This window comes from Arctopsyche grandis, chromosome 4 (assembly GCF_051622035.1).
Source record: "Arctopsyche grandis isolate Sample6627 chromosome 4, ASM5162203v2, whole genome shotgun sequence".
In the NCBI taxonomy this organism is placed as follows: Eukaryota; Metazoa; Arthropoda; class Insecta; order Trichoptera; family Hydropsychidae; genus Arctopsyche; species Arctopsyche grandis.
In genome coordinates, this window is record NC_135358.1 from 8,732,062 (window position 1) to 8,758,450 (window position 26,389).

The window sequence follows — 26,389 nt, forward strand, 5'->3', positions numbered from 1 at the left end:
ATCTTGCATATTTTTTTTAATTAAAATAATGTAAAATTATAGCATCAACAATAAATGTATAAATTCAATTATGATTAATTTTAAATTAGCATTCCATTACGTGGAATCTACATATATGACTCCATTAACGTATTATACATATGTATGTTGTACACATGTTTAGTATACTACAGATAATAATAACAAAGTTATAGTGTTTCATATATTACTTTGTTTTGAATTGTTTTAATATAATTAGTAAATATTTTATAGAAAGTACAGTTAAAAGCGTAACAAATACAAACATACAAACGTGTCTCTAATATATAATTTGATCAAATCTGGGTGTGAAAATCAATGAAAAACAACATTCAGTTTCAAATAAATTCATTTTAAAGTCAATAATAAATAAATTAAATTACAACAGTTAAATAATACAAATTAGATAGTATTAAAGTTAAAATAAATACATATATTATTTTTAATAAATACTATATCAACATTATTAGTAAAATAATAAATAACAACAAAACTTTATTTACATTTTTTGTATCCTAAAATCTAAGATAAATGCAAGAATCAGGAATGTATACAATTTACACGGAAATAGAAAATTCTTAAAACGTACACCTATATTAATAAAATAATCAATTCCAATAAATAAAACATGAGTTTTTACACGCCATCGTCCGAAATTCATTATCTTCAGATTTCCACACATCAATTCATCTCTCTAACGTGTAATAATATCATGCAAATATCAATACGAACATAATTGTATACATACATAGCATATATATTCCTAAACCTACAATTGGCAGTCGTTTGCTGGTCATGGAATTATAATAAAAATGTGTAATTAGTAAAAAGCTAACACTATGTATAGATTAAATTTTCACTATAGCAAAAACAAACATTGAGCAGCACACAAAAAAAAAGACATATCAAACGTCAATCGCGTATATAAATCATTCACTTCACAGAATGTCAGCTGTAAAAGAGATTGAAATGTCACTCGCGTGCAAAATTTCACACTTTTTCAATACAAATCCACGGAAAAGCTCACTTTCGGTTTTTCTAGAGAACTCTCCCGTAATCAATTTCTTTTAGAGAAATTGTCAGTGCACACCAGTGATGCTGCGAAGCCACGGTTTATAGAAGGTAGTTCTCATATAGACTCCGGGTAAATAAGGTGCGGCACATTTTATCCCGTGGGAGACGGTTCCGGCCAATTCCCAGCGGCCATCGCTCCTTTGAAGAACCAGTGGTCCACCACTGTCGCCCTGAAAATGAAATAAAAATAAATTGCTTGGTAGTATTCATTTCTTTAATCTTCTTATGGAGTTCGAGATACTTGAATCAATGAAAAATATAATATAAGCGAGTGAATTAATTCGATTCGTGTACGAGGTTGAGTCAATATTTGCCTGAAATCAAATCTGTATCTTGGTGTCATATTTCTAACCAATATACATATACATATATGTATTTTTTGTCGGATATTGGAACTCAATTGGATGAATTATAATCTAAATGGAGATTATAAGTCACTTCACTATACGGTTTAACTGTACTAGTGAAAACTATGCAGAAAGTTTGCATTAAAAAACAATCAACTTCTTTCAAATATTAAGGTATATTATATAACATATGAGCCATTATATAAAAATTGACATATACACAAAGGAAGAAGCTTTATACATTAACCATGTATGTACATATGTATGAAGGAATTTTCCGACTTGTCAATGTTTTATATCCTGCAAAATGTCGATCCTCAATTTCACGAATCAAAAGTTCAAATCTTATTCCCAACAATTTATTTTTCATTTGGAATAGATCAAATGATTATCAGGATGAACCAAATAAAGTATCAAATCAAAGAAGTGGGAATAAATTTTAATTTAAAGAATTGAGCCGTTATATTTGATAATGGCGGAAGTTAAATTTTCAGTTCCAAAAACATTATTCCTGTTCAACTTAATTCACAAATTGCTATCAATAATTTTAATTCGATATGTCCAGAATCTCAGAAGAGCAGAATAAACGTATTACAGGTCCATATTATTACAGATAGAAGTACTCTTTTCCGTGCATTGCTGTTGCCTTGCAGTGCCGGATAAAAAGAATAGGCATTTACTTGGTGACTGGAACTGCTTCTTTTTAGAATGCTCGTGGGAGACTTTCGGAATGTTTCAATCTATTAAATTATATGTAAAAAAGCCTCACAAAACGATCGCGCAAGTAAAAAATGAAACGATTTCTTTAATAATGCAAAATTCAACACATAAAGCCTGAAAACACACGTGTATATTGAAAATCTTTGTTAAATTGTCTGACTGTATAAAACATTCGAGAAAACGTACCGTATGAAAATAGCCTAAGTTTATGAAAAGTAGAATTAGAGAATTATTTTCAAAATATGTGATATTTTGCAACTATATACATTGTTACGTTGGAATATGGGAGAGAGTATCCACTGTCTAAGTGTATTCGTGGTTGAACAATAGTGACCCCGGGTTAGTAAGTGCCCGAACAAAAGATACGCTGGGGTCCTCACAGAACGGGGCGAGTGCGGGTAGACCTACGTGCCTAGACAATAGACACATCAACGGATCGGGAATGCTGTTCTAGTCAACTTGTCCTTTAAAAGGAGGTACACACGGTAGATCAAGTATTCGGGAGTGAGCGGTGGTTACGTGTGGACCGCCTGAATCGTTGGATAAATGCTGTGAAGCGATGGTTACGTGTGGACTAGGGATCCCAATCGAATATTCGAATATTCGAGCATTCGTTATTCGAATATTTCATCAACAATTCGAATATTATTCGTATATACATATATTGTTTTATAAACTAAAAACACAAAATCAACATGAAAAGAGTGATGACGAAGAAGCCGACGATTATGAAGAAAATGAAATATATGTATAATGGGGATAATTGTGATGAAAGTGAAGATAATGAAGAAAATGAAATGTCTACATGTGAAGAAACGGATTTTTATTCATTAAATACGGAAATGTTTGAAGAAAATCACTTTTCGATCGATAATAATCTCTAAAACATCAGAAAAATAATACGAATATTTAAGAAGTCACCGGCGAAATATACATTTTTACAAGAAATCATAATGAAAAAAGATAATAAAAAATTTGAATTATCATTAGTAAAAACGCGGTGGAATTCAATGGCAACTATGATACGATTCATACGATTCATTCAAATTTATGCTTAGTACATATGTAATTACCTTTTTTTTAAATTTTCGAATATATTCGAATATTCGAATAGCTCTTGATTTACTATTCGATATTCGAATAGTTGAAGTCGACGAATATTTGGGATCCCTAGTGTGGACCTTCTGAATCGTTGGATAAATGCTGTGAAGCGACTTTCATTTGGATCCTGAACCCACCCCTACGCAATAACATGTATATTGGACGATTGAACATTTAATAAACACAAATCCCAGTGAAATTCGAATGTACGTACATTTATGCAATTATTCACGTTTGCTGTAAAAAATTTATTTAATCCAAATAATAATTTAAGAATTAAATTATTTCCTTCTAGAAAACAACATAAGCAATTGAAAAAAATTCGCTGTCTATGACACAATTAAGTAGCAAAACTGCAATATGAATATTCAGTAATATTCAAAAAGCAACGCTTTAATTCTATGAATTTTAATTTGATTCAAAATTAAATTACTACCAACTAGCTCAAATAAGCAGTATAACCAACTGCAAATGAATTAACCCAAGATTGCAGGGAATTAGTGACTCGCCCTCATCTACAAGGGTTTGCATAAATCGAATTGTCGCGCAAAGGGACTCTGGGGTGTTTTATTTTCTCGTTTAGTCGAAGTGGGAGGAAATCTGAAGGGGTGGGCGACGAAGAAAAGCTTTGTCTCCTCGGAGAGAGTAGCCGATTTGCATTCGCCGTAAGAAGTTCGAGACGACACTAGTTTGTTGGCACAGAGTGGGCGGCAAAAGGGGGGGCGCACGCCCACGCCAGACCGAGACCGGGGCTGGAGGGGCTTCGGGGGCAATCGAGGGGGCGAAGCCCATTGACGTCACTGGCCACCTGGGCCCCCCGTTTCCCTCTTTCATAAATAACGCATGTGTGCCGTGCGCGAGACGCTATCATAAACCGCGATAAACTGACCCCTCACACCACGGTGACGTCTCGTTAATACGAATTTCGTAGTGGCTTAATGTCTCGTGTCTTTTTTTTAAATGTATACATTTTTTCGTGGAAATTCCCAGTATAATAACGTAGAGGTTCATATGAAATCGACGTACATATGTATATATAATACTTGGAGTGGACCTGCCGCTCGTGTGTGTACCTTCTACTTTGGTTCAATTACGTTTTATGATGAATCCGTTTTATGTCAAAGCACTCGTCGACTCTTCTCTGATGAGTTTTGATAACTGTTTCGTGGGGTCGAATTCCGTAGACTATGTACAATCTTACAATTGAGTAAACGTCGTTCAATGCAAATTAGTAATCTAAATGCTAATTTTTCAAGAAATTCTTTTATAACTCTACTTCTACTACTTTTAATTCATATATCTTTACGGTTATTTTGCTTTTGAGTTTGTGAGTCTAGTCGTTTATATGCATTTGATGTTTTCTTATTTTTTTTTATTTTACGACTGAGTTTTATTTCACGATAATTAAATATTTCGGAAGTAATATGTGATCAAGATACATTGTTTTTTAATTTTTTAGAAGAAAGTATGGAAAATGCTACACGTTTCACTATTTTTCGTGTCAATAAATTGAATTCAATTCATATACATATGATCATATACATATATCTTATATATAATTTCGAAAGAGACGTTGTATGTACATATTAGTGCTTCCAATCCCGGAAGGTTTCTTCAGCACCGGGATTACGGTGCTGGGAATTTCCAATCCCGGGATCCCGGTGCTAGCACCGGGATCAAATGTATAAGAAAAAAAGTTCAATTGCATGTTTTCATATTTCAAAAACGTTCAATTGCATTTTGCAAGCTCTCCCGATGTTTCACGCAAAAAATACCGCCATATTGGGGTTCTTATTTTGAGAGTTTGGCTACATTCTACGACTGTCATTGCTCATTCCACCGTTGATCATTATATAATGTTGTTTTATGTTTTTTTTCCATATTATTTTTGTAAAAATAACATTTTTATAGAAATTTCTGCCAGCACCGTAATCCCAGTATTCAGACTAGTTTCAGCACCGGGATTCACGGTACCAGAAAACACCGGGATCCCGGGATTGGAAGCCTTAGTACATATGTTCGTTTGTTTTGTTCGTAGAATCCGTGACGTTCAATTTAATAAAAAAAACAAATCATTATAAATAAAATAAAACTATTCAAATAAATTTGAATACATGTTTACTATTTAGATTAGCCATGTTTAGGCGGTTTATATTACAAATACCGAGCGAATCCGGGTAAAACCACTAGTTATATGTCATCAATAAGTGAACCGATGACGTAATAAGTTTTTACATAATTATGTGATTTTTTTTGGTATTAAGAAAGTTTTGAATTACAAATAACATACCTAAAATCAATATTTAAATCGTTTTGGATTATTTAATGAGAAAACAACAAATTTTCTTTGATATTTCTACTTATAATATTTGTATATCATTATTTCGAGCTTCATTTTCATTTATGTATATTGATACTTAAATAATAGAATCAGCTAAACCTAAATAAACATTCATATTATACAATATAAAGTCTCAAGAGAACGATACACGACATACGAGAAACTTGTTTCAGTTTTCGTTTGACTTCCATATTAAATGTTTAGTCAACTGTGATCAGTTTCATCGTTTGCGCAGTTCATTCCATCAAATGGATGGAATTGAATGAAAACATAACTTACGATACTTCGTAAAAATATCAAGTTTCAAATAGATTTGAAATTTTTTACAAAACGTTACAAAACATATACATTTTTGCAAATTTATGTATATTATATTATAAATTTTGAGATCCATTTTCACGATAATTTTATTTCAACGTGTATTCCTAGCCATGTCACATTCTCATTGTTCCAGCTTAAGCGTGGTTTTGACGACAAAGCAATCTGGCTTTTCGAATAGATTAACACTGACAGGTGTCGGAACTCTCGAAATCTGAAACCTGCCTACGTCACAACTAGGTATATTTACCTCACAAGAGTCCTTTTGACCGTTGGCATATCCGGCGCACAAGAACGAATTCAAAATAACTTTGGTGTGTCCCGCAGCTTGGAACATCTCCTGGCACACGCTATTCTCCATTACAGGTACCTGAAAATTGCAAGAATAATCGCATGAAATCTATATCTGAGATAGATCCACATCGACGAATACAAATTTGTTACATACCTTCACTTCTTGCAGAACTGATGGTACACCTCCGCCATATTTGAGTCTTCCCCATCCCGTGACGGTCGCCATTCTTCCTGTAAAATCGGCTTCGTCGGATGGCATGCAAATGGGTACTGAAATTTCAATTACAAAATAAAATATTTTCAACGAAACAAATCGGATGAAAGTCAATTTGATAACTGATGAAATGTGGCAGTAATGAAGTTTAATGGTTCGAAATATTATCTTCGTTTTTCATCGTGCTGAAAGCGAAGATTTTGACGGTTCATATATATTTTAATTTTCAACGTTTCGGATACGGTGCGAATTCCATGTGACATATCACGTCTAACGTTGTCATAATACTTTCCGTATTTTTCCGAGCAATCCGTCAATGTAGGGGATGTCGTGAAAAAATAAATTCAATGGGAAAGTGATGCTCAGAGAAATAATAACATGAAACGTGAAAAAAATACTGTGAAACTCAAGACAGGCTAAAAAAAATGTCATCGAAACGCTATACGAGCACACACATACATACTTACATATGTATTTCTTATATTGTATGTAGATAGGTACAAGAGTGCTTTAAAATTTAGATCGAATGTCGAAATTGCAAAGTGAATAGTGTGAAGGCTTTTTTACGTTTTTAATTAAGGCTATCGCTAAAATGTAAGCCTTCATACATAGTAATGAAATTTTATTTTCTAAGGTCAGGAAAATTGGAATAATTTTCCTAAATTTGTACTGCCATCTATGATTCATAAACTTTATTACAATTTAAAAAATAAAATTTAACGTTAGATAACGCAAGATTATTATTATTGATATTAAAATATTATTCATTTATTTCAGAAATGATTTTTATAATAAATTCAAGTAAAATATTTATCTTGAGCATCTACCAATTTTCATTTACTTTTTAATTCTTAGCAATAGATGTCAGTAGTAAACTTTTTGAAAAATTTTCATTGAAAATTAAATTGATAATTTTACCAATATGTGTATCGTAGTGAATAGGACTCTCCAATTCCAAAAGAGCCAAGTCGTTTTCGAATGTAGCAGCGTCATATTGTCGGTGAACTATCACTCTGCGAACATTTTTAGACACGGATCTTTTGCTTTCCAACTCTCCCGATATGTCGAACTCGCCGAATACGGCGACGAGAGATGCCAAAAATCTACAAAACACACACATATTATCTCAAAGTACATGCCTTAAAATAAAATGACGTTGGGGTTAAATGGGGCATACCCTGGTTGACAGTGAGCTGCTGTAGTCACGTATCTGTTGGTAATGAGCACACCACCACACTTGTTCTTGGTGAAGAGACCCAACCAGGTGGACTCCCTTACCAAGACCTGCCAGGGCCACTCTCCAAACATTGCTCCTTTACCACCGACGATCCTTCCAGATTTGACCATGGGACGAACTCCGCAAACTGAAATTCAGAATTCAATTTAGTTTCCAAGTATTTGGAAGGCGTTCTGAGGAACAGAAGGGACATACGATGCCTGTAACTGCCGTCAGATACTTCGGTTGTGAAAACTTCTTCTTCTGCTGCTGCTGCTACCGCTTCAGTTACTATAGTAGTAGGAGGGATTGTGGTTTTGGGTTTAGTTGGTCTTGGTCTTTTTGTAGTCACAGTCGCCTATGGATTTTTTTCGATTGTAAAACAACATAAATTTGCTAAATTTGAAAATAAACAAATCCTCTAGCTTACCTTAGTTGGCTTCTTTGTGGTAGTTGTAGTTACCGGAGCTTTGGTGGATGATGCTCTTACGGGTTTCTTTGATGTGGTGGGTCTCCTAGTAGGTACAGTAGCTTTTGTTGGTTTTTTGCTTGTCGTACTAGAAGAGGGTCTTTTAGTTGGAGGACTGGGTTTTTTAGTAGGCTTTACTTCAGCGTCACCAACTACTGAAGCAGGCTTCTTGTTGTTATTTGGTTGAGTTATTGTAGTATTGGGAGTTTTGTCTAGAATTACAATATCGTGCAATTCTTGGAAAGTTCCTTGCAAACTGCCTACGATTTTGTTGACAAACAAACTCATCTTATCGTTCAAATCGTCATCCTCTTGAAAGAAGGCCGGCGTTGTGAATTCAACTTCTTGCAATATGGCGTCGTTGATATCCAAAGTAATACTATTATTGAAAGCACTAGGATTTGATCCAGTTGCATTCAGATTTGGATTTCGTACAGGCGGGAAGTTTATGAGATCATCTTGAGAAGTCAAATACTCGTTTTTGATCGTAGTTTGAATGTACGGTGTGAGAGTTGCTCCTGCGATATTAGCTGCTGCTGATTGATTTGTGGAAGGTTTTCTGGTAGTTGGTCGTTTATTTGTTGCTGGTTTCTTATTGGGTGATGCAGGCTTATTAGGATCGCTGACAATTACTGCAGGTTTCTGGGGCTTCGTACTTTGAGAAATTGTAGATGAAGTTACAGTGTTTGGTTTTGGAGTTATGAGAACAGTTGGTGGAGGTTTTTCAGTGGAACCAGACGGGCGGTGACCCAAGTGAATCATATTATTCGAAGTAATTATGTTATTGATAGTAACTTGTTGTATGGGTTTTTTGGCAGGCTTTAGTGGTACTTCTACGAAGTTATCTTGTGGAGCTTCTACGGCTTCTGTTTGTGGAAATTTAACAGGACTAACAGTATGCGAGTAGTCTTGAGAGTCTAAAGAACTCAAAACGATCACGGTGGGCGTTACACTTGAAAAGGTATCTAAGTTTCCACTAGAAACATCGTAACTTGGTCCACCAACACTTTGGGCATCGGAAATCGGTCTTTTTGTAGGCTCAGGACTATATACGTAACTGGTTGAAGGCGGTTTTTTAGTTGAAGTATAAGAATTTGTGTTTGGACCCCAATAATCATCGTAGGAAAGAGTTGTCGATTGGTAATTGGGGCTAATTGATACTTCAGGTATGCTTGACGTTTTAGTACCTGTAGGTTTCTTCGTGTAGAACACTGAAGTTGAGCTGTATTTATCTGGATATCTATTAGTGGAACCACTGTATGCAGGTCTTCTGGTTACAACAGGACTATAAACGTAACTAGTAGATGGTGGTTGGAATGTTGTATACTTATTCACTGAAGTGGTGATATAGTGTCCGCTTGTTGGGTATTTTACCGATGATACGTGAATTAAAGGAGATGATGTAGTTGAATAGAGTATTTCAACGGTGCTCAATTTATTTTCTGGACTTTCAGTCTTTAGAGACGATGCATCACCGGGAGCAATAGTTGATGGATGGGAATCGTTCAGCATGTTCATTATAGATTCAATTGCAGCCATTTGTGAATGGTTTTCTAAATGTGTTAGGTCTGGCTTTGAAATCGCTGGAATCAGAACGAATTGGTCTTGCAGTGGACTTTTAGTCGGCTTGGGTCTGAAAACGGGCTTTTGATAAATTGGCCTATACGTCATCTCGCCCGAAGATGGAGTGGTAGACACTGGCCTAGTGTACAAATTTGATGGTTTGGTTTGTATCGTTGACACTTGAACACTTTCTTCAGGCGTTGAAAAATCACTTGGCCTGAAAACGTCATTCGCCACAGAACCGTTCTTATTCAGAAGTATGGTGTCGGCTTCTTCGTGCGATATTGTACTGTGACTGAAAAGACCGGACGGATTAGAGCTTGAGATCATTGTGACTATGTCATCTGACACTGGTTCCGCTTGCAAAAGTGTATTAGTTATATGAGCCACACCACTAGAAGTCAATTCGTCGAACTTCTCAGTAGACGGTCCTAGATGGCTAATGCTGACTGAAAGAGTGGACGGATTCTCCACATAATGTCCATCTAGCTCTATATCTTCCTTACTGCTCGGATATTCGTGAGTTGATGTTGGATATGTACTTGTTGCTTCGGTAGTTTTTATGTAGTACACATTAGAGTTGATACCATTGGGTACATAGGGTATTTTAATGCCTCCTCCAGGTCTTAGTTCTGGATCTTGATTAGTGCCATTCCCCGGTTTGAGTAGGACAACTACTCCAGCGTCTACGGAGTCTTTGACGATACCAGGTTCGCCGAATAATTGGCAACAAGCACCGAAGAGAAATCCATCCATGCAAGCACCTACGACTTCTCCATTCCTTTGGGTGCATTCGTGATTGAACATGCATATGGCTGGACCTCTTCTCCCTTCCGATTTCTGTCTGGTGGAGCTTCTGCTCGGCGAGCAAAATCTGGGTGTGATTCGATAGCCACCGAACATTTTTCTCGATTCTGCAAATAATAATAAAAAAAAAATAATTAAATCAAATTGAATCATGTTTTTTTGTCGAAAGCGTGCCCGCAAATCACTTTCGCGGAGCCGGACGTCTTCACAGACGATTTTGTCATTACGCTGATGAAGTCATTGACATTTATGAAACTGGCAGTTTAGTGCGTAAGGTACCGCAAAACTTTCACATAATCTGCATTTAATTTTATTTGGTACGGTACACAAAAAAAAGAGAAAAAAATGACACGATCGCTTCTAAATGTGTCGCGGCCGCGATATCTGTAATTCGAATTAATAGCTAACTGTGCTGAGAGAAGCAGCGTGATGATACAAAACAATTTAATATTAAAAAGAAATACAGTTGTGCGGTGTTTTCCTTTCGTTGTGGTTCCGCTTGCGTCATATCGAAGAACGCTCATAAAACGCACCCACTTCGGCGTCGACAACATTTTGATTGGTTCAATAAATTTAATTATGCAATGATTGAGCGCTCCAATTTCGCGTCGATTTAAATACTAGGAATTCCGATTATTAATATTTATTCACTTTTCTAGTTTCGATGTATAACAATTTCAATCATAACAAGTATTAGTCCACACTGTTATACAAAATATATATACAACCATAATATATAAAATTTACCTTTAATTCCTTCTAACATGAGTTTTAAAAAAATTTTAAATTGCAAAGTCAATAAAAAATCCTCAGTAATCTATGTACTAGTACTAAGCCCGCTTTAAAGGTCACGGAATTTGACCCTTAAAGCCCTCAACATGAGGCCACCACCCCCCCCGACGAATACAGTCCAAGAGACCCTTTCGTCGGAGAACGAGACGGTTGTTCATGAATATCGCACAAGAACAACCGCACATCACTGTTCTAATAAAAAAACCACACTGTACATAACCAAGTACAAAATTTACAACAACGCATGAACACATAAAGCGCGCATGCGGTACAAAATTAACAACAACGCATGAACACATAAAGCGCGCATCTATGTACTAGTGGCCTAGTTCACGAAAATTCATACTTCCAGAAAAATCAGGCCCGTTACGAACATATGTATGTATATACAAATTTACTTCGGCTGTGCATAGTTTTAAATGTTAATCGAAATGCTGTAGCTGTACACAAAACACGTCCGACTGCACGCACGTTTCACTCGGTCTGCCAGCTTATTTCACATAATTTCACGATTTGTTTCAAGCATGAAAGAGTATTAATATCGTATCCGTCACGAACGAATGGGTGGCTTAGGTTTAAATATATATGATAGGCAGACTTAGGCGTTGGCTTGGCGCACGTCAAATAGCAAAAGACCTCTCCAGTTGGCAATAGTGAACCATTTTTTGTGCTATTTGATCAAAGGTCCAAAGTTTACTGTCAACATTTTCATAGTCTTGCTACAAAAAGGACTGACCCAAGTACACACTAAGGCGGCATCATATCAAAAAAATCTATATAGAGAAAGATAGTATAATATAAGAGCTACCCTGATCAAAACAATACTAAATAAGCCAGCAGCATGGCTTGGTGGTTGGAATTTTGCCTAGCACCGAGAGGCGCCGGATACGATCCCGTGAGTTGACGTCGATTGAAAAGAATTTATTCTTAGTATATCTGTAGTGCTGCTGGTCAGACTTGGATATTTGTGACTCCAATTCGATCGTTTCCTATCAGAGTTAACCAATTTTTTTGATTTCATTCCTTTTTTTATAGTTTTGGATCATTGCGGCATTGTAGGGAGAACCTAATTAATGCGCCACAATGGTCTACATTCTTGAAACGGTTCCTCGATTAAATTGGCTAAAAACCGTTCTACATACTATGTCACCACTATTTGATTATGATTAATGTACAATAAAATTCATGTACAAATTAAAATTCATAGATGTCTCGTTAATTTCAATTTTTCAGTGTCTCGTAATTCAGTGAATTGTGTAATAAAAATGCTGCATTATTTGTAATTGGCCAGAAAGGCGCATTGGGGTTTACCTGTTAGGCTGTCCTAGTATATATGTATATAATAAAATAAAAAGCATCGCAATCATGAAAATAACGTCGACAAAACTAACAACTAAACATCCATTCAGTCTAAAATCCAACCATACAAAACAAACAATAGAAAATGACCTAAATTGAACTAATCGAAATCTGTTGAGCGAGTTTCTTCAACTTACTTCACACCCAGATTACACGAGGGCAATTTTGAATGTATGTACATCAATTGCACAGCAAATTACACAAACACAGCGCACCTATACAGGTGTAATATACGATAATAACAACGAATGGCGTCTACGGCAAGTGCAGTTTACGAACTAATCTGTGTAACGTATTAATGACCGATTTACCTATATATGATAATGCACGCGTTCGCATCGAGATGTACTGCTTTCGAGCTGTAAATAATAACACTATGGACCACCGATAAGATGAGAAGAAGCGGTTATCACAGGTTTCGTTTAACTTTTACGACGAAACTGACCATCTACTTCGAGACGTGTTGTAACTGACAACACGTCGAATCGTCGACCTCTATACAGACTGGGATCTCCCCTAGATATCATCGTCTCGCCAGTAGGTTATTGGATCAGCATGATATGCATAGAAGATTTGATAATGGGCATATACATATATAAAAAATAGTAGCACGGCGTGAACAATGGGAACGGTTACAGCGGACACGGTGTGCGCCCGCAAACCGCGAAAGTAATGATTCGCGAAACCAAATTAAAGAAACATATAAATAAAATAGACCAAGATCTGTCCATTTATCTGTAACGTTTGCAGTTCTTGTTGTTACAACTTTCGACTTTGCGGATTTTGCACGGTCGTCGGTGACCTCACCTGCAGATTTGCATCGAGTGAGAGTACGTGCGCGCCTATTTTATTTTCGATGCAGATTTTTCTATAAGGATTTTCCGGTTCCGGAAGAAAGTGGATCAAACAACTGCTTTCTCCGCGTTAATTTTACTAGTGTGTCATGGCGTCCTCTTAAATGCTCGTAAATATCATGTTTGATGATGATGATTTAACAAAGCAATAAAGTTGAACGTTGCAATTTATCACTTTCTTGTTGCGAATTATGCTCCGGTGTTTAGTATTACGACGTGCACACATTTTTATGTATTTTATCAATGTTTGTGTAGCTTTTGTTTAAAATTTGGGTAATGATTCTTGAAAGGAAATCGTAAATTTTAAATTTTTAGAGATTATACTGAAAAACAATTATTTACTGTCGGAATACTTTTTGGTTTAAAATAATTAACTCTTTACTAAATCTATTGTACTTAATACATATTAACATGATTGGTAAAAGGCTATGCTATTTGCATTAATCTTTTGGTCCTTCTTTTATTTGAGCTCTTGGTATTTTTTGTTCTTGGCTGTTCATGAACTATGTAAATATGTATGTAGTATATTTATCACACACACAGAGTGGTACACGATACGTGTTTTTTTAGATAGTTTTGCTCGTGTAAAAAACCTTAGCACGCCTGATCCATGCCAGGCCACAACTCACCCGTTGGAGTGTTTTCCTTGACATTGATCGATAAAGGTGATTCCCATATTTAAAGAAATGTAGGAGAAACTTGTCGAATTAAAATTGTACGAATTAGGACATAATTATTACATAAGATAGGGGTGATAAACTTTTTTTAGGTCGCGTGCCAAAATTTACAAATATTTATTTGCTGAATGTCAGGCGTGGCACGGAATTTTAAAATGATGGAAAAATAGGAGCTTTCAAGATTTTTCATATTGAAAAAATTTAAACAAAATTATTAAGTTAAAGTTAAGTAAAATTAATTAAAAATATAATAATAAACATCAAAATATAATCAAAGAAAAAATAATCTTACAACAAAACTTTAAATTTGAATATAGTAATAAAAAATACAAATAAGTACATAAAAATTCAAAGCAATTATTTATTATTGAGACTTTTGCTGCTGTTTATTTGAAGCCAAATGTTTTATATCTGCTTCATATCCTGTCTTAATTCATAAGACACGCCTATTCACAGTTGGAGTCTACCTAGGCGTGCCATGCCTTACGATTCTGTGTTTCGGTGCTTCTGTGCCTTAAGTTTCATCTCTTGATCAAATTTTAAATTTCTAAATTTCGTTCATTTGAAAGTGACGGAAGTCCAACATTCAATTCCAAAAAAACTACAAGTATACAACATACATGATGTAAGAACTTCAAGATTTTTAATGAAAAATGTTTCATTAAATATATTTAACAAGATAAAAGAAAATGTATAAATGATAGATATTGTAATAAAATTGCTGCGGAGCAGCATTTATAGAAGATTCGTAACTGAGTCAACGGGAAGGCGGAAAATACCTGTCGGGCCGTAGTCTAAAGATACGAAATTTTCCTAACTATTAATCATAATATATTCTCCGTATATTATTAATCAAAATTTCACCATTTTCGTTAACATCCGGGGGGAGATTTTAATCTTCATATTCACCCAAAAGTTTCTAAGATTTTCAAATGGAATCTTTTTATGCCTTTTTTGTGTAGGCGTGAAGTTCTCCAAACTGAAATCCATCAAAACCTAAATAAAAAAAAATAACATTTACGACTGCAAAATACATTATCGGTGCAATCCGTTAGACACCATTCAATCGAAGTGTGGAGAGATCGCGAACAGACCCCATTGTAAAAAAACCATATTATGTATAATAATAACATATTATGATAACGAGTTTGCGCATCGAAATTATGGCAGAAGCGTGCAGATTATGGCACAGCAGGTAACTGCTGAGAAAGTTACACTCGTGTAACACTTGGCTCGCGCAGACTGGGTCACCGGGACAACGAGCGGCCGTGGCCCTGGGCGCCGGGACTGCACAGACTGGTTATTCTTCCCACAACGGTCTATAACCCTTCGTGGTCTGACTGTGATGTGCGTCTCGACTCCAAAGGGTTAACCGGTAATTACAATCGTACATGACGGCTACCGGGTATACTTCGGATTGTTGCTTTCAACGCCTTTTCATAGAGAGCGACGCAACCACTTATTACACGCGGAGATTGATCGGATGGTTCATTCACCAGAATGACAGCCTCCGTTGATACATTATGTAAATATACTTTAAAGATTAAGTTGGAATCTCACTTGACAGAATCTTATAAAGTTTCAACTTTAGATAACTTTATTCGGAGAATTTTCCGACTTCCCATCGGCTCAGTCCTCCCTTACGCACGAAACAATCATATTAATCTTAACTCGTTTGCCTATTTCATACCTACTTATCGCTACATCTGATACTTGCCTTTTAATAATATTGTTTCTAAGAAGGATAGAGAAGTCTTTCATCATTAAAAAAAAATCAATCTATATATGTATGTATATATAAAAATCTATATACATATATGCGTTCATATACCATCCAACCGATTGCGATGAAACTTAAATGAGTTATTGTGTGCATGCCCGAGATGGTTTATGTAAAAAAAATCGCCCATAAAAGGGAACGGGAACGGAAAAACAGGAATGAGTGACATTGCAACGCAATAATTTCAAATGTATTCGCGTCGCCACCTGCATTGTTAGGGTAAAATAAGCAAACAATTGAATGATTTCATGTGTTCGCCGCCTGCATTTTTCCGACAAATTATCATTATTGTAATTTCATTTGATTATTAAATATTAATTTGAAACATTCACTTATCGAGAAACGGGAATGGGAATTGCATGCGTTATAGTGGCATTGCAACGCATGCTGGGTTCAGCTAGTGCTTTTATAAATTTGCAGAAAAGTTACATATACTTTTATACATAAGATAATGTTAAAAAAATCACCTCATAGTGTTTTAGGAGCTAGCTGATGAAGTTGTCGAAACCCTTGGAATTTAAGTTTCTGCAAGGACCGTGAGAAATATTATAGAAGTGTACAAAAAATATCGATAAAAAAGGGGGTGCTTCAAACTTTTCGCATATATGTATATAAATTTGCTGAAATATTGATTTTTTATGTAAGATTTGTCTTCGTTTCGAACGTAACAGATCAAATTATGGATAGTTTTGGGAATGTAGCTCCTTCAATTGAAGATAAAAAGTCGTAACAAACACACGCATTGTTAGATCTGGTCTAAATGGAGTAGAGCTCGTCTCGTGTTTAGAGCAATAAACACTGTATCGATTAGAATGCGAAGACAGTTATACGCGCTCGCCATTCCAGTTTAGCTCGGCTAAAAGGGAAAGCGGCTTTGAACGCGGCCTCAGCAGCCGCGTTTAACGGTTTTACACCACACACCAATACGAGAAGTAACAGAACATCACCATCATCATCATCATCATCATCGACGAGAGAAATTGTATCTGACCTACGCTAGAACATCAATACGTAATGGAGTCGCAACCGAAACAGTCGAGAAAAATGTGAAACCCAACGCGTCGCCGTAAGAATTACGCGTTTCTCGTCCACCGTATCGGATATCGATTAAGGAGTCAGTGGGACGAGGTGTGGGAAAGCCGAGGACCAGTTCTGGGCCGCGCGAGGGGATGATGATGATGATGATGCGCTGGCCCAGAGACGGACGCAATCCGAGTGGCGATCTCGAATGGAGTAGTACATACATAGTAGCTCGACTCAACAATTGGGAACGAGTAACGGTAGACAAGCGCACGTCACAAACGCGCACTCTAATGTCATACACATGCTACACTAATTTTTATCGCATGTGAAATGTGTACATACACATATTCTATTGGTAAGTGATGGTTGGCGCTTGTCCGCACTCTGCTCCAGTTCGATTCTTGAAGTTTTGGTTCGTTTTTGCAAAGACCATTCTGCATGGTAACCTTCGACTGTGGCGAATGCAATCGTCCGACACTTGTGAAGAATGTATTTGGCGAAAGTCAGTTCCGTTACGTTACCAAAGTGGAAGAATCAATTTTGGCGATTGGAGCAGGTGACCAAACAGCGCACTTGCTTGATTCGTGACCACTTGCTCGTTTGTCCATCTTCGAGCCACTCCGGTCGTCGGGTTTAGACAAGTGTTGACAATCGATCTTGCACACTTCCACCTTCCGCCGAATTGAGGTGAAAGAATTACTATGGGTTACTCGATCAGATCGTCGACTTTCGATTTGGGCAAATGGACCGCGAACGAAATGCACAATTGCACGCACATTACTGCAATCTGTTCAGCTGGATCGGTGAAATTTTCTAAAAATTATTCTGAATGAAAGTTGCACTTTAGGATACCGATTTTGATACAAATCGGTGTTTGATACAAAATTAAAATGCTTAAAAAATCTCATCAAAAAAAAAAAAAAAAGTAATCGGAAAGAGCAGACGTTGTGCTAAATTTCACTTCAAACATTTTATGTATTGTTCAATGCATTAAGGTAGAAGCTTGTTGCCAAAAAAGAAGTGTAGAAGCTTGTTGCCTTTACTCCCGTTGGCCCATTTTGCGCCTGATCATAAAATAGCCTAGTTCCAGAGTTGTACTTTAGGATACTGATGTTGATACAAATCGGTATTTGATACAAAATTAAAATGCTTAAAAAATCTCATCAAAAAAAAAGTACCCGGAAAGGACGGACGGTGTGCTAAATTTAAATAAAAGTAGATAAAAGTAGAAAATTAAAATTAAATAAAAGTAGAAGTTTAGAAGCCGAAAAATTCCTTTACTCCTGTTGGCTCATTCTGTGCCTAACCATAAAATAGCCTAGTTCAAGTAAATCAATCACAGCTCGAAATTAAACATTTTACGTGTATAAATCATCATCATCATCATCATTTACAACCATTTACCGTCCACTGCTGGACGAAGGCCTCTACAATACGCTTCCACTCGTCTCCGTTTTGCGCAACTCTCGTCCATCTCACGCTAGGGTTACCAAATATTCGAATATCGAATATCTAATAGTAGGTTTAAATTACGTTTAGATAAAGATAATATTAAATTTTAAGATAATCCTTATCTGATACGTCAAATAGAATCAAAGGTGTTGTATATTGAAAATAAAAAAATAATTTTGTATAAAAAGTATTCGAATACACAGATTTGAGATCCGTAAATTCACAACCCACACATTTTACTAATTTCGTCTACCTATCTTCCTTGCAATCTTCATTTTACCCTTTTACATTCTCTCGGGTACCATTCTAGCACTTCTTTCGTTCATTCTTCTAGCCACGTGACCCACCCATTACCATTTTAATCTCTTTAATTTGTCCAATATATGTATCCACTACCCTTTTCATACTTCTCACCCTCGTATTCTGCTTCATATCTTTCCTCATTATGCCAGGCATACAGCGTTCCATATTTCTTTGAAAGCATTCGACATGTTTCTTTGAAAGCATTCCTTCAATTTTATTCAATTAATATTTTTTATGACACAATGAGCTGACAATCTTTATAATAAAAACAATAAATATTGAAATCGTATGCGATATATATGTATTATAAATATCTTGAAAAGGACAATTTTGAGAATCCTCATAATCTGAGGTGTACAAATTTCCTTGAAACTTATCAAGCCGTCATTATACCGTAGATTTAAGTGCATTTTTTGTCAAGGTACTAAAAGGTTTTTTTCTGGTGAAACAGATAACATGGTATTTGATGTTATCTTTTAATCATTATTTACACAAAAAGTACAATGTAAACAATTTCCATTGAACTTATTACAGGAAACTTTTACAACACTACTAATTCAAATTTATATTCAATAGAGTTTTTAGAAATGGTTCAAAATAAATTATCATATTAAGCAGAGGTGCAGTATCAGGAGGTAGATCAGATAAAATGAAGCATACCTGCAGTTGAGATGAATGTATGTATATATGTACATACATAGATACTAGATGTATCATAATCTGGTATATGTATAAGAATATTTAAGATCTGATTGAAGTCAAAATATATAAATGGTTCCTAGAAACAGATCCAAATTGAATGTCAGGTGATTATAACTAAAATGGGTAGTGTCTTTGTGTTGCGTCTGGTACCTATCAAAACATTACCTTCAATTCATCCAACACGCTATTACCAAGTTAAAGTTTAAGAAAATTGCTATAATTAATCAATTTATAGCAGCGTATCGTATATTTAAAGCGGTTCGGGCTAATGTGCACATTTAAATTACGGTCGCTGCGCTTCATCAAGTTTCACTTTGGTGGAAGAGATTCAAATTTGGGTTGCGTTATGGATTCTCGCCATTGACCTCCATTCCACAATGGCGAGCAACTACAATTGTTCCGTGGAGACGAGACCACCAAGTGAAAGGAGAAGTTGTTGTCGAGCAAACCAAATATGAGCAAAAATGTCACCAGCATGACCCGAGAAACGGAAAGTTCCAAGTTGAACCATCATTGCAGCAAAACGCATTGCATCTACACCCACAAGATCATACAGAGATAAAATCTAGCAATTTCAAACATTTCGCTTTATTTATTTCCAATATGTCAGTCATCCAAATATTACATCGACAGCTTGTGGAGCAAATAAACATTAATTTAGAAAAAAAAAACCACAATTGTATAAATACTATGTATGTACACTATCGATCATTTTATAACAAGCCTATAGAATAGCATCTGATCCGAGACGTTTTATAATACTGCATGACAGTCAGTAAAAACGTTTATCACGATGAAACAGCAAAGCTCCCAAACGGAGCAAGAGTCAATAATCGCTGTTTGATTTTTCATGGGAACATTTATGTCATGTTTACTTAAGTTATGAACTCGAAGGTGAACATTGCAGTACTTTTACAACTGGAGTTAATCCGAAACAAGGGTAAGAGTATCGGAAAAGTGGAAACTGCAGTTACGATATTTACTCTACTTATGCGACACACCTACATATGATATGTATGTATATAGTATATATATGTTATATATTCGACTTCTAGACCAGACAAGATTTGATAACAAACAAAAGATGAACGCTTGGACACCGCTAATCAAAACCACATATACAAGCGGTTTTTATCCCTACATTTAGCGCATCGCTAATTTGTTCAGGTACAGTTAAATCTTACTCACTATCCGCACTACCTATTCGATTGTCCGTTATCCGGATAATTCAAATACGTACATTCAAACATTGCTATTATGTAAGGTGCCCAGGTCTTGAGGACACTTTAGTAAACATTGATATAAAAAAAAATCGTTTAGAAACAGTCTTTATTGATCATATCGTCCATTCATTACAATTTTAATTACGTTACTTTACTATAAAAAAAACAGTTCAAAGTTCAAAAACCTTTAGAAAACTACTGAAATTTTAATACTCAACAATATTTAACGTTTCTTTGTATTTTTTTGAGTAAATCTTCATTTTTCTTCAACAAATTCAGGAACGATGTGCTATCCAGATTTATATTATAATTCCTGCCAATGTTTCAACCGCTAGTCTAGATTTTTCATTTGTCCAGATATAATTGCAAATGGAAAATGTTCGCTCTACCCGGCAAACACAATGCAATTGCAATCAAAATTTTTATATTGTCATGGGGAATATTTCGATATTTCAACAAATCAAAAATAGTCATCCATTTATCATCAATTACATCTTCTGTCCACTCTCTTTTAAAATAATTTAATTAAAAGAGGACAATTTTCCCTCGAGGAACTCCTTTGAGTACACAATTTTTGAGGAGGACAAGGTTTCGAAAAGGAGGACATCTGGTCACCGTATATTATGCAATATCACATGCGACATAACCTTAACCGGGACATAACCTCAACATTGTGTCCTAATCGATCGGAAAACGCTAATTCGCGTCTATTTGAACGTTATTTAAGGTAACATTACGGTAAAATAAAACTCTAACTTATTGGAATTGCATCATCACGTTTTTAGTTTGCTTCCCGAACAATTTCACTGTCTCAATCAGACGCACGCACGACTTTTAGACATTTTGACATTATTGTGACGTCACTAAGTTGAACGAATTATAAACATTTTGATTGAACTTTCAAACCGTTTTTGAGCAGCAATTTTGTCGTCAGGCATTGATGACAGTCAACTTTAGCTGCTTTTATAATGTTCAATAACTTTATCATGTCTCTCTCATCTATGGACTAAGCCAACTGCTTTTTACTTTCTTCTTGCCTAAACTAGTGCCCGGTACTTTCGTTAATTCTCCTCGTGTACTTATATGGAAATTTCTTCAAAAGATTTAAGCCTCAGGGCTAGGCAATCAATCACACACAAAACCCGTAATATCAACTCACAATCCAAACGTATGGATTTTAGGTCAATTAACGAAGAATTTCTTTCAGACTTGGTCATGCCGAGCCGGTGTTGTGCAAGATGGTGACTCTTTTTAGCTCAGCACTTGTCAACACCGGATCTGTGGATCGCTTTCGGCAGTTTAATATCAACAGCAATGGGTGCCAGGAGGTTAACGCGAACGCACTTTGTCCCAACTCCACTTTCCAACTATGTAGGTGTCTATCGGTTCACCCCAACCAGCCGAAAGACATCTAAATTAACGGTTTTTTGCAAATTCTCAAGGTTTGCGAACCAAAACTATACTAGCGAAACCTGATCATCGCCGTTTCATTGAAAAATGTTCAGAATGTCGACGTAATTCGAACACCGTTTTAAGACATCTGACCGCCTTAGCGACTCCTCGACATATCCGGCAGCAAAACTCACCAATGGCAATGGAACAAATGTCGAGCGACTCACTACTTCTCAAACCGCCACGGTAGCATACTTGGGTAAGTATACATATTATGTACTATGGAGTATTTTTTCTGGATTACATTGGAACTCTGTTAAATAAAATAGTTTAATGGCTAATCTTACTAATTGTTCCACCAGGACAGATTATTCAGTTCCATTAATTTTTCCCCCAAAAAATCAGTAAGTCATAAGAAAACTTTAACTCAGTAATCTTCATATAGGTAATTTAACCTTTAGTATTTTTTTTTTTAATTAACATCCTATTTTTACTGTGATATTCAGTTTAGCGAATCTCTATTATTTGTATGTATGTATGTAGGTATGCACTAGATCAAAGTCTCATTTAATTACATATATTGCATTTCGGATCAACGGAATTAGTAATTTGTTAATAATTTAAAATTTAAATAATTTTTTTGAAGAAAAAATCGTATTTTTAATTTACTTTTTTGTTTATGTCAGCCGATCATGTGAACGAAGTGCGCATGCCGCGTTTCTTTCCACGATATACGATTTCAAGAGGAGAAAAAGAGACGGAGCATGGTGAGTGAGTACTTGCACACACTCACCATGCTCCATCTCTTTCCACGATATACGATTCCAAGAAGAGACAGAGAGACGGAGCATGTAAAAGAACATTCACACGCACTCCACACGCACGTGGACACGCATTCGAAAACTATTATATAATATTGTATTATATTTATTGTAGGCAACTTATATTGGTTGTCCAACTATTCATACATACATATATCAGAAGAGGCTGTCTTTAATGACGAAATTTTATTTTGAGATATTCTGTACCTTTCTTTGATATTGATTAGCCATTTAATTATATGATAGGATAATACAAAGTCCACAATAAAACAAACGTAAGACCTGTTTTATATTGAGATTATTGTAATATGGAGACTTGTGAAACAAAATTCAATAACCAGGATATTCAATACTAAACGTGTTATCATTTCAAAATGAAATTGTGACACGCATGTTTATCGCCAAAATTAAATACAAATTCGACTTAAAATGAAATGACAAGAATGTTGATTGATTGTTTTCACTTCAGCGAGTTATTCTCGATGACAGATATGTATGCAGCATTGAATAAAATTTGACACGTTCATATGTGCAATCATGGCGAGCGGATAAGTTACACAAAACGGTGTTCACGATTATTTTAGAAAGTGCGTGAAACATTTGCAAAACGAATTAAAGAAAGTAGGTGAATTTGTAAAGTACACTCGAGCGTTTTAACGTCTGTGACATTCAATTCGCGTGCGGTGACAAATGTGTATTTTTTTTTCCAAACTCACGTGGGTTAGGTTAAGTTCGACACGAACGCGACCGAATACAATCCACTCGCGACCTACCGCAAAATCATTTCATTTAGATACAATCATATCATGACTCGTCTTTCAATGGGTATCGTTAATTTAAACATACAATAGTACTATCTTTCCTATGTCTATTTAAATAACTTTAAGCCATTCGCGATAACACAGATTAGTCAACTTCTAAATAATCATTGAACAACCAAAAACATACATATCAACTAATGAAATTTTTTTGCAACATAAAAACGATTGATATAAATAAATTATTTATTTGATCCTAAAAAAAAAATCGCTAGCATTGCACAATTTAGATTTTCATATCCCTTGGATGATTCAAATGTATTTACTTTCTCTTTAGGAATATTTGACATAATACGGCATACGATTGAGAAAAAAGTACAATGGAACATTTCCATCCCCGATAAAGGTCCATTTTTATTAGCACAGCACATACCGGCAACTGCACGTAACCAGCAAGTATGCATATAGAATGTACCAAAGAATACTTTCCGTACTTGCTGGTTACGTGCAGTTGTCGGTACCTGCTGTGCTAATATGAATACATTTAAATTGTTTTTCTACAAGAAGTACAATAAGTAATGGTTTTTTTTAGAAATAGAACTTGAGTTGTGGATGCTTCTACTTCTAATTAAAAATTCTGTTCTACATATATTATTATTGTCAACTGTATATATTATTTTAGTTTTCCGATCCGTTGTAATTGAAAGTGTCATAGGTCCACTTTTTACAATATTTAAAAATACCGAGGGCCTGTAATACGTTTATTCTGCATTGCCAAGTTTCTGGATATATCGAATTAAAATAAGTGATAACAATTTATGAATAAACTGAAGCAGAAATACTGTTTTTCGAACTGAAAATCTATCTTCCCCCACTAATCAAATATAACGGCTCAAATATCTCGCAAAACATTTAATATAACTTTTTCCGTTTTACAATATTTAAAAATTCCGGTGGCTTGTAATAAGTTTATTCTGCTTTTCCGAGATTCTGGACATAACGAATAAAAATAATGATAACAATTTGTGAATTAAGTCAAACTGAAATAGTGTTTTTGGAACTGAAAATTGGACTTCCAAATATAACAACTCATATATATCGCCTTCTGTAATTCGATATACATATAATATGTAAATTAATAAAAGTTTTATAGTACCATTGAAAATTCCGAATCCGACTGGATGCCATATACATACATACATATATGTACATATATTATATTATATAAATATAATACTAGTGTTTTTACCCGGCTTCGCTCGGTATTTGTAATACAAACAATTTAAACATGACAAAACAATCTAATACTAAACATTCATTTGTTTTTTTATTGAATTTATTTGAATCAAAAAAAATATATATTTAACGATATTGATGTCATAGTCACTTTGATTTGTTTTCGATGCTCCCAACAAACTTTTAAACCTTACATGCAAAGTCTCTTTCGAAATTATATATTAGATTATAGTTTGTGAATGACAAGGAAATCCTATCCGTACATGTGTACATACGTATATAGACTACTAGGTGTCAATTGATGGAAAAACTGCAGTCGGAAAACTCACCTCTACTGCTGCCGTGCACCGCCGTACTCCAACTGGGACCTTCGACAGCTTCCGACAGTTCCACATAATAGTTCAGTAGCACGAGAAACATCAACAACTGTATACCGACGAGGACCATATTCGTCGACTTTTTGTACACCACGCTCCTGGTCCTGAGCTGCAGCAGCCGGGGATCTCGCGCGTTTTTCCCACTGGCGACACTGGCGCGCGCCGGAAGCCCGCCACATTTCGAATTGGCGCGCTTCTTCAAACTGGCGTTTCTACTCATGTTTCTGCCGTTTCCCCGCTCACCCCTATTGACACATCGTTGAAATGCACTGATTGCACCCGACGGTGGGGCATCCACTCTCACACACAGACACACTCCACGCTCATCGTCCGACGCGTTGTTTATTTTTATTATTATCTGGGTTATTCGGTATGTTGATGGCGTCTCGGTTGAGATGGCGGATGCGAGCGTCGAGCCCGAGCCCCACAGCCCGACTGACCAACATAGCCGGCCGATATGACAGCTCGCTGACTGTCCCCGCTCTTCGTGGCTTTTCACCAACACCTGACAGCCACTTTCAACCTTTTTCTTGTGGGCGTTATCGCGCCGACTCTTCCAGCCATCGTTAGTAATTTTTTAAACTTCGAATGGTGATCATACAGCGGCAGCGATGGCTCATTTTGGAGCGCTCTTGTATAGAATTTAATTAAATTTTGGCTGAAATCGAAATATGTAACCAATTTCTTCGGCAGATTATAAAAATCGAGAGCTAATGTACGTATATGAAGTTTTAATTTATCAAAACTTCGTTAAATGGCAGTCATTACGAAAATTTCCAATGAGAATATGCACCTTTGATAAACATTAATACATGACTCCTTCCAAAATTTTCTACAAAAATCCATGACTCGATTGCGCTGGTTTTGTGCATATATGAGCCGTTACATTTGAAAGTGGCGTAAGTCCACTTTTCTTTATTTCGAGAAATATCTCGCTAAACATTAAATATAATATTTTGCAATATTTTAAAAACTGGTGGCTTGGTTACCTTATTTTGAAAGGGTTCTAAGTGTACCTGTTTTAACTGTTAGTTAGAACCTTTTCAAAGCAAGGTAACGATATCGAAATAAAAGAGTGATAATAATTTGTGTTTTTAGACAATAGTGTTTTTGAACTGGAAATTGAACTTCAGCCACTGTCAAATATAACGGTTTTAC

At 35.6% G+C, this 26,389-nt stretch overlaps 1 protein-coding gene across 1 annotated transcript; it reads right to left on the minus strand.

Annotated features, from left to right (window-relative positions):
- Positions 1–1,097: 1,097 nt before the first annotated feature.
- Positions 1,098–25,451, minus strand: flz (transmembrane serine protease filzig). The gene is made up of 8 exons (XM_077429337.1): positions 25,184–25,451; positions 8,074–10,589; positions 7,860–8,001; positions 7,605–7,791; positions 7,346–7,530; positions 6,368–6,483; positions 6,170–6,289; positions 1,098–1,262 (listed from the first exon to the last, which is right to left on the minus strand). The coding sequence occupies exons 1-8, from the start codon at positions 25,449–25,451 to the stop codon at positions 1,098–1,100; spliced, it is 3,699 nt and encodes a 1,232-aa protein (XP_077285463.1).
- Positions 25,452–26,389: the final 938 nt, after the last annotated feature.

Coding starts and splice junctions, on each gene's coding strand:
- flz (XM_077429337.1), bottom strand. CDS start 25,451: ATGAGTAGAAACGCCAGTTTGAAGAAGCGCGCCAATTCGAAATGTGGC. Junction 8,002..8,073: donor CCACAAAGAAGCCAACTAAG/GTAAGCTAGAGG, acceptor AAAAATCCATAG/GCGACTGTGACTACAAAAAG. Junction 7,792..7,859: donor TGACGGCAGTTACAGGCATC/GTATGTCCCTTC, acceptor TCTGAATTTCAG/TTTGCGGAGTTCGTCCCATG.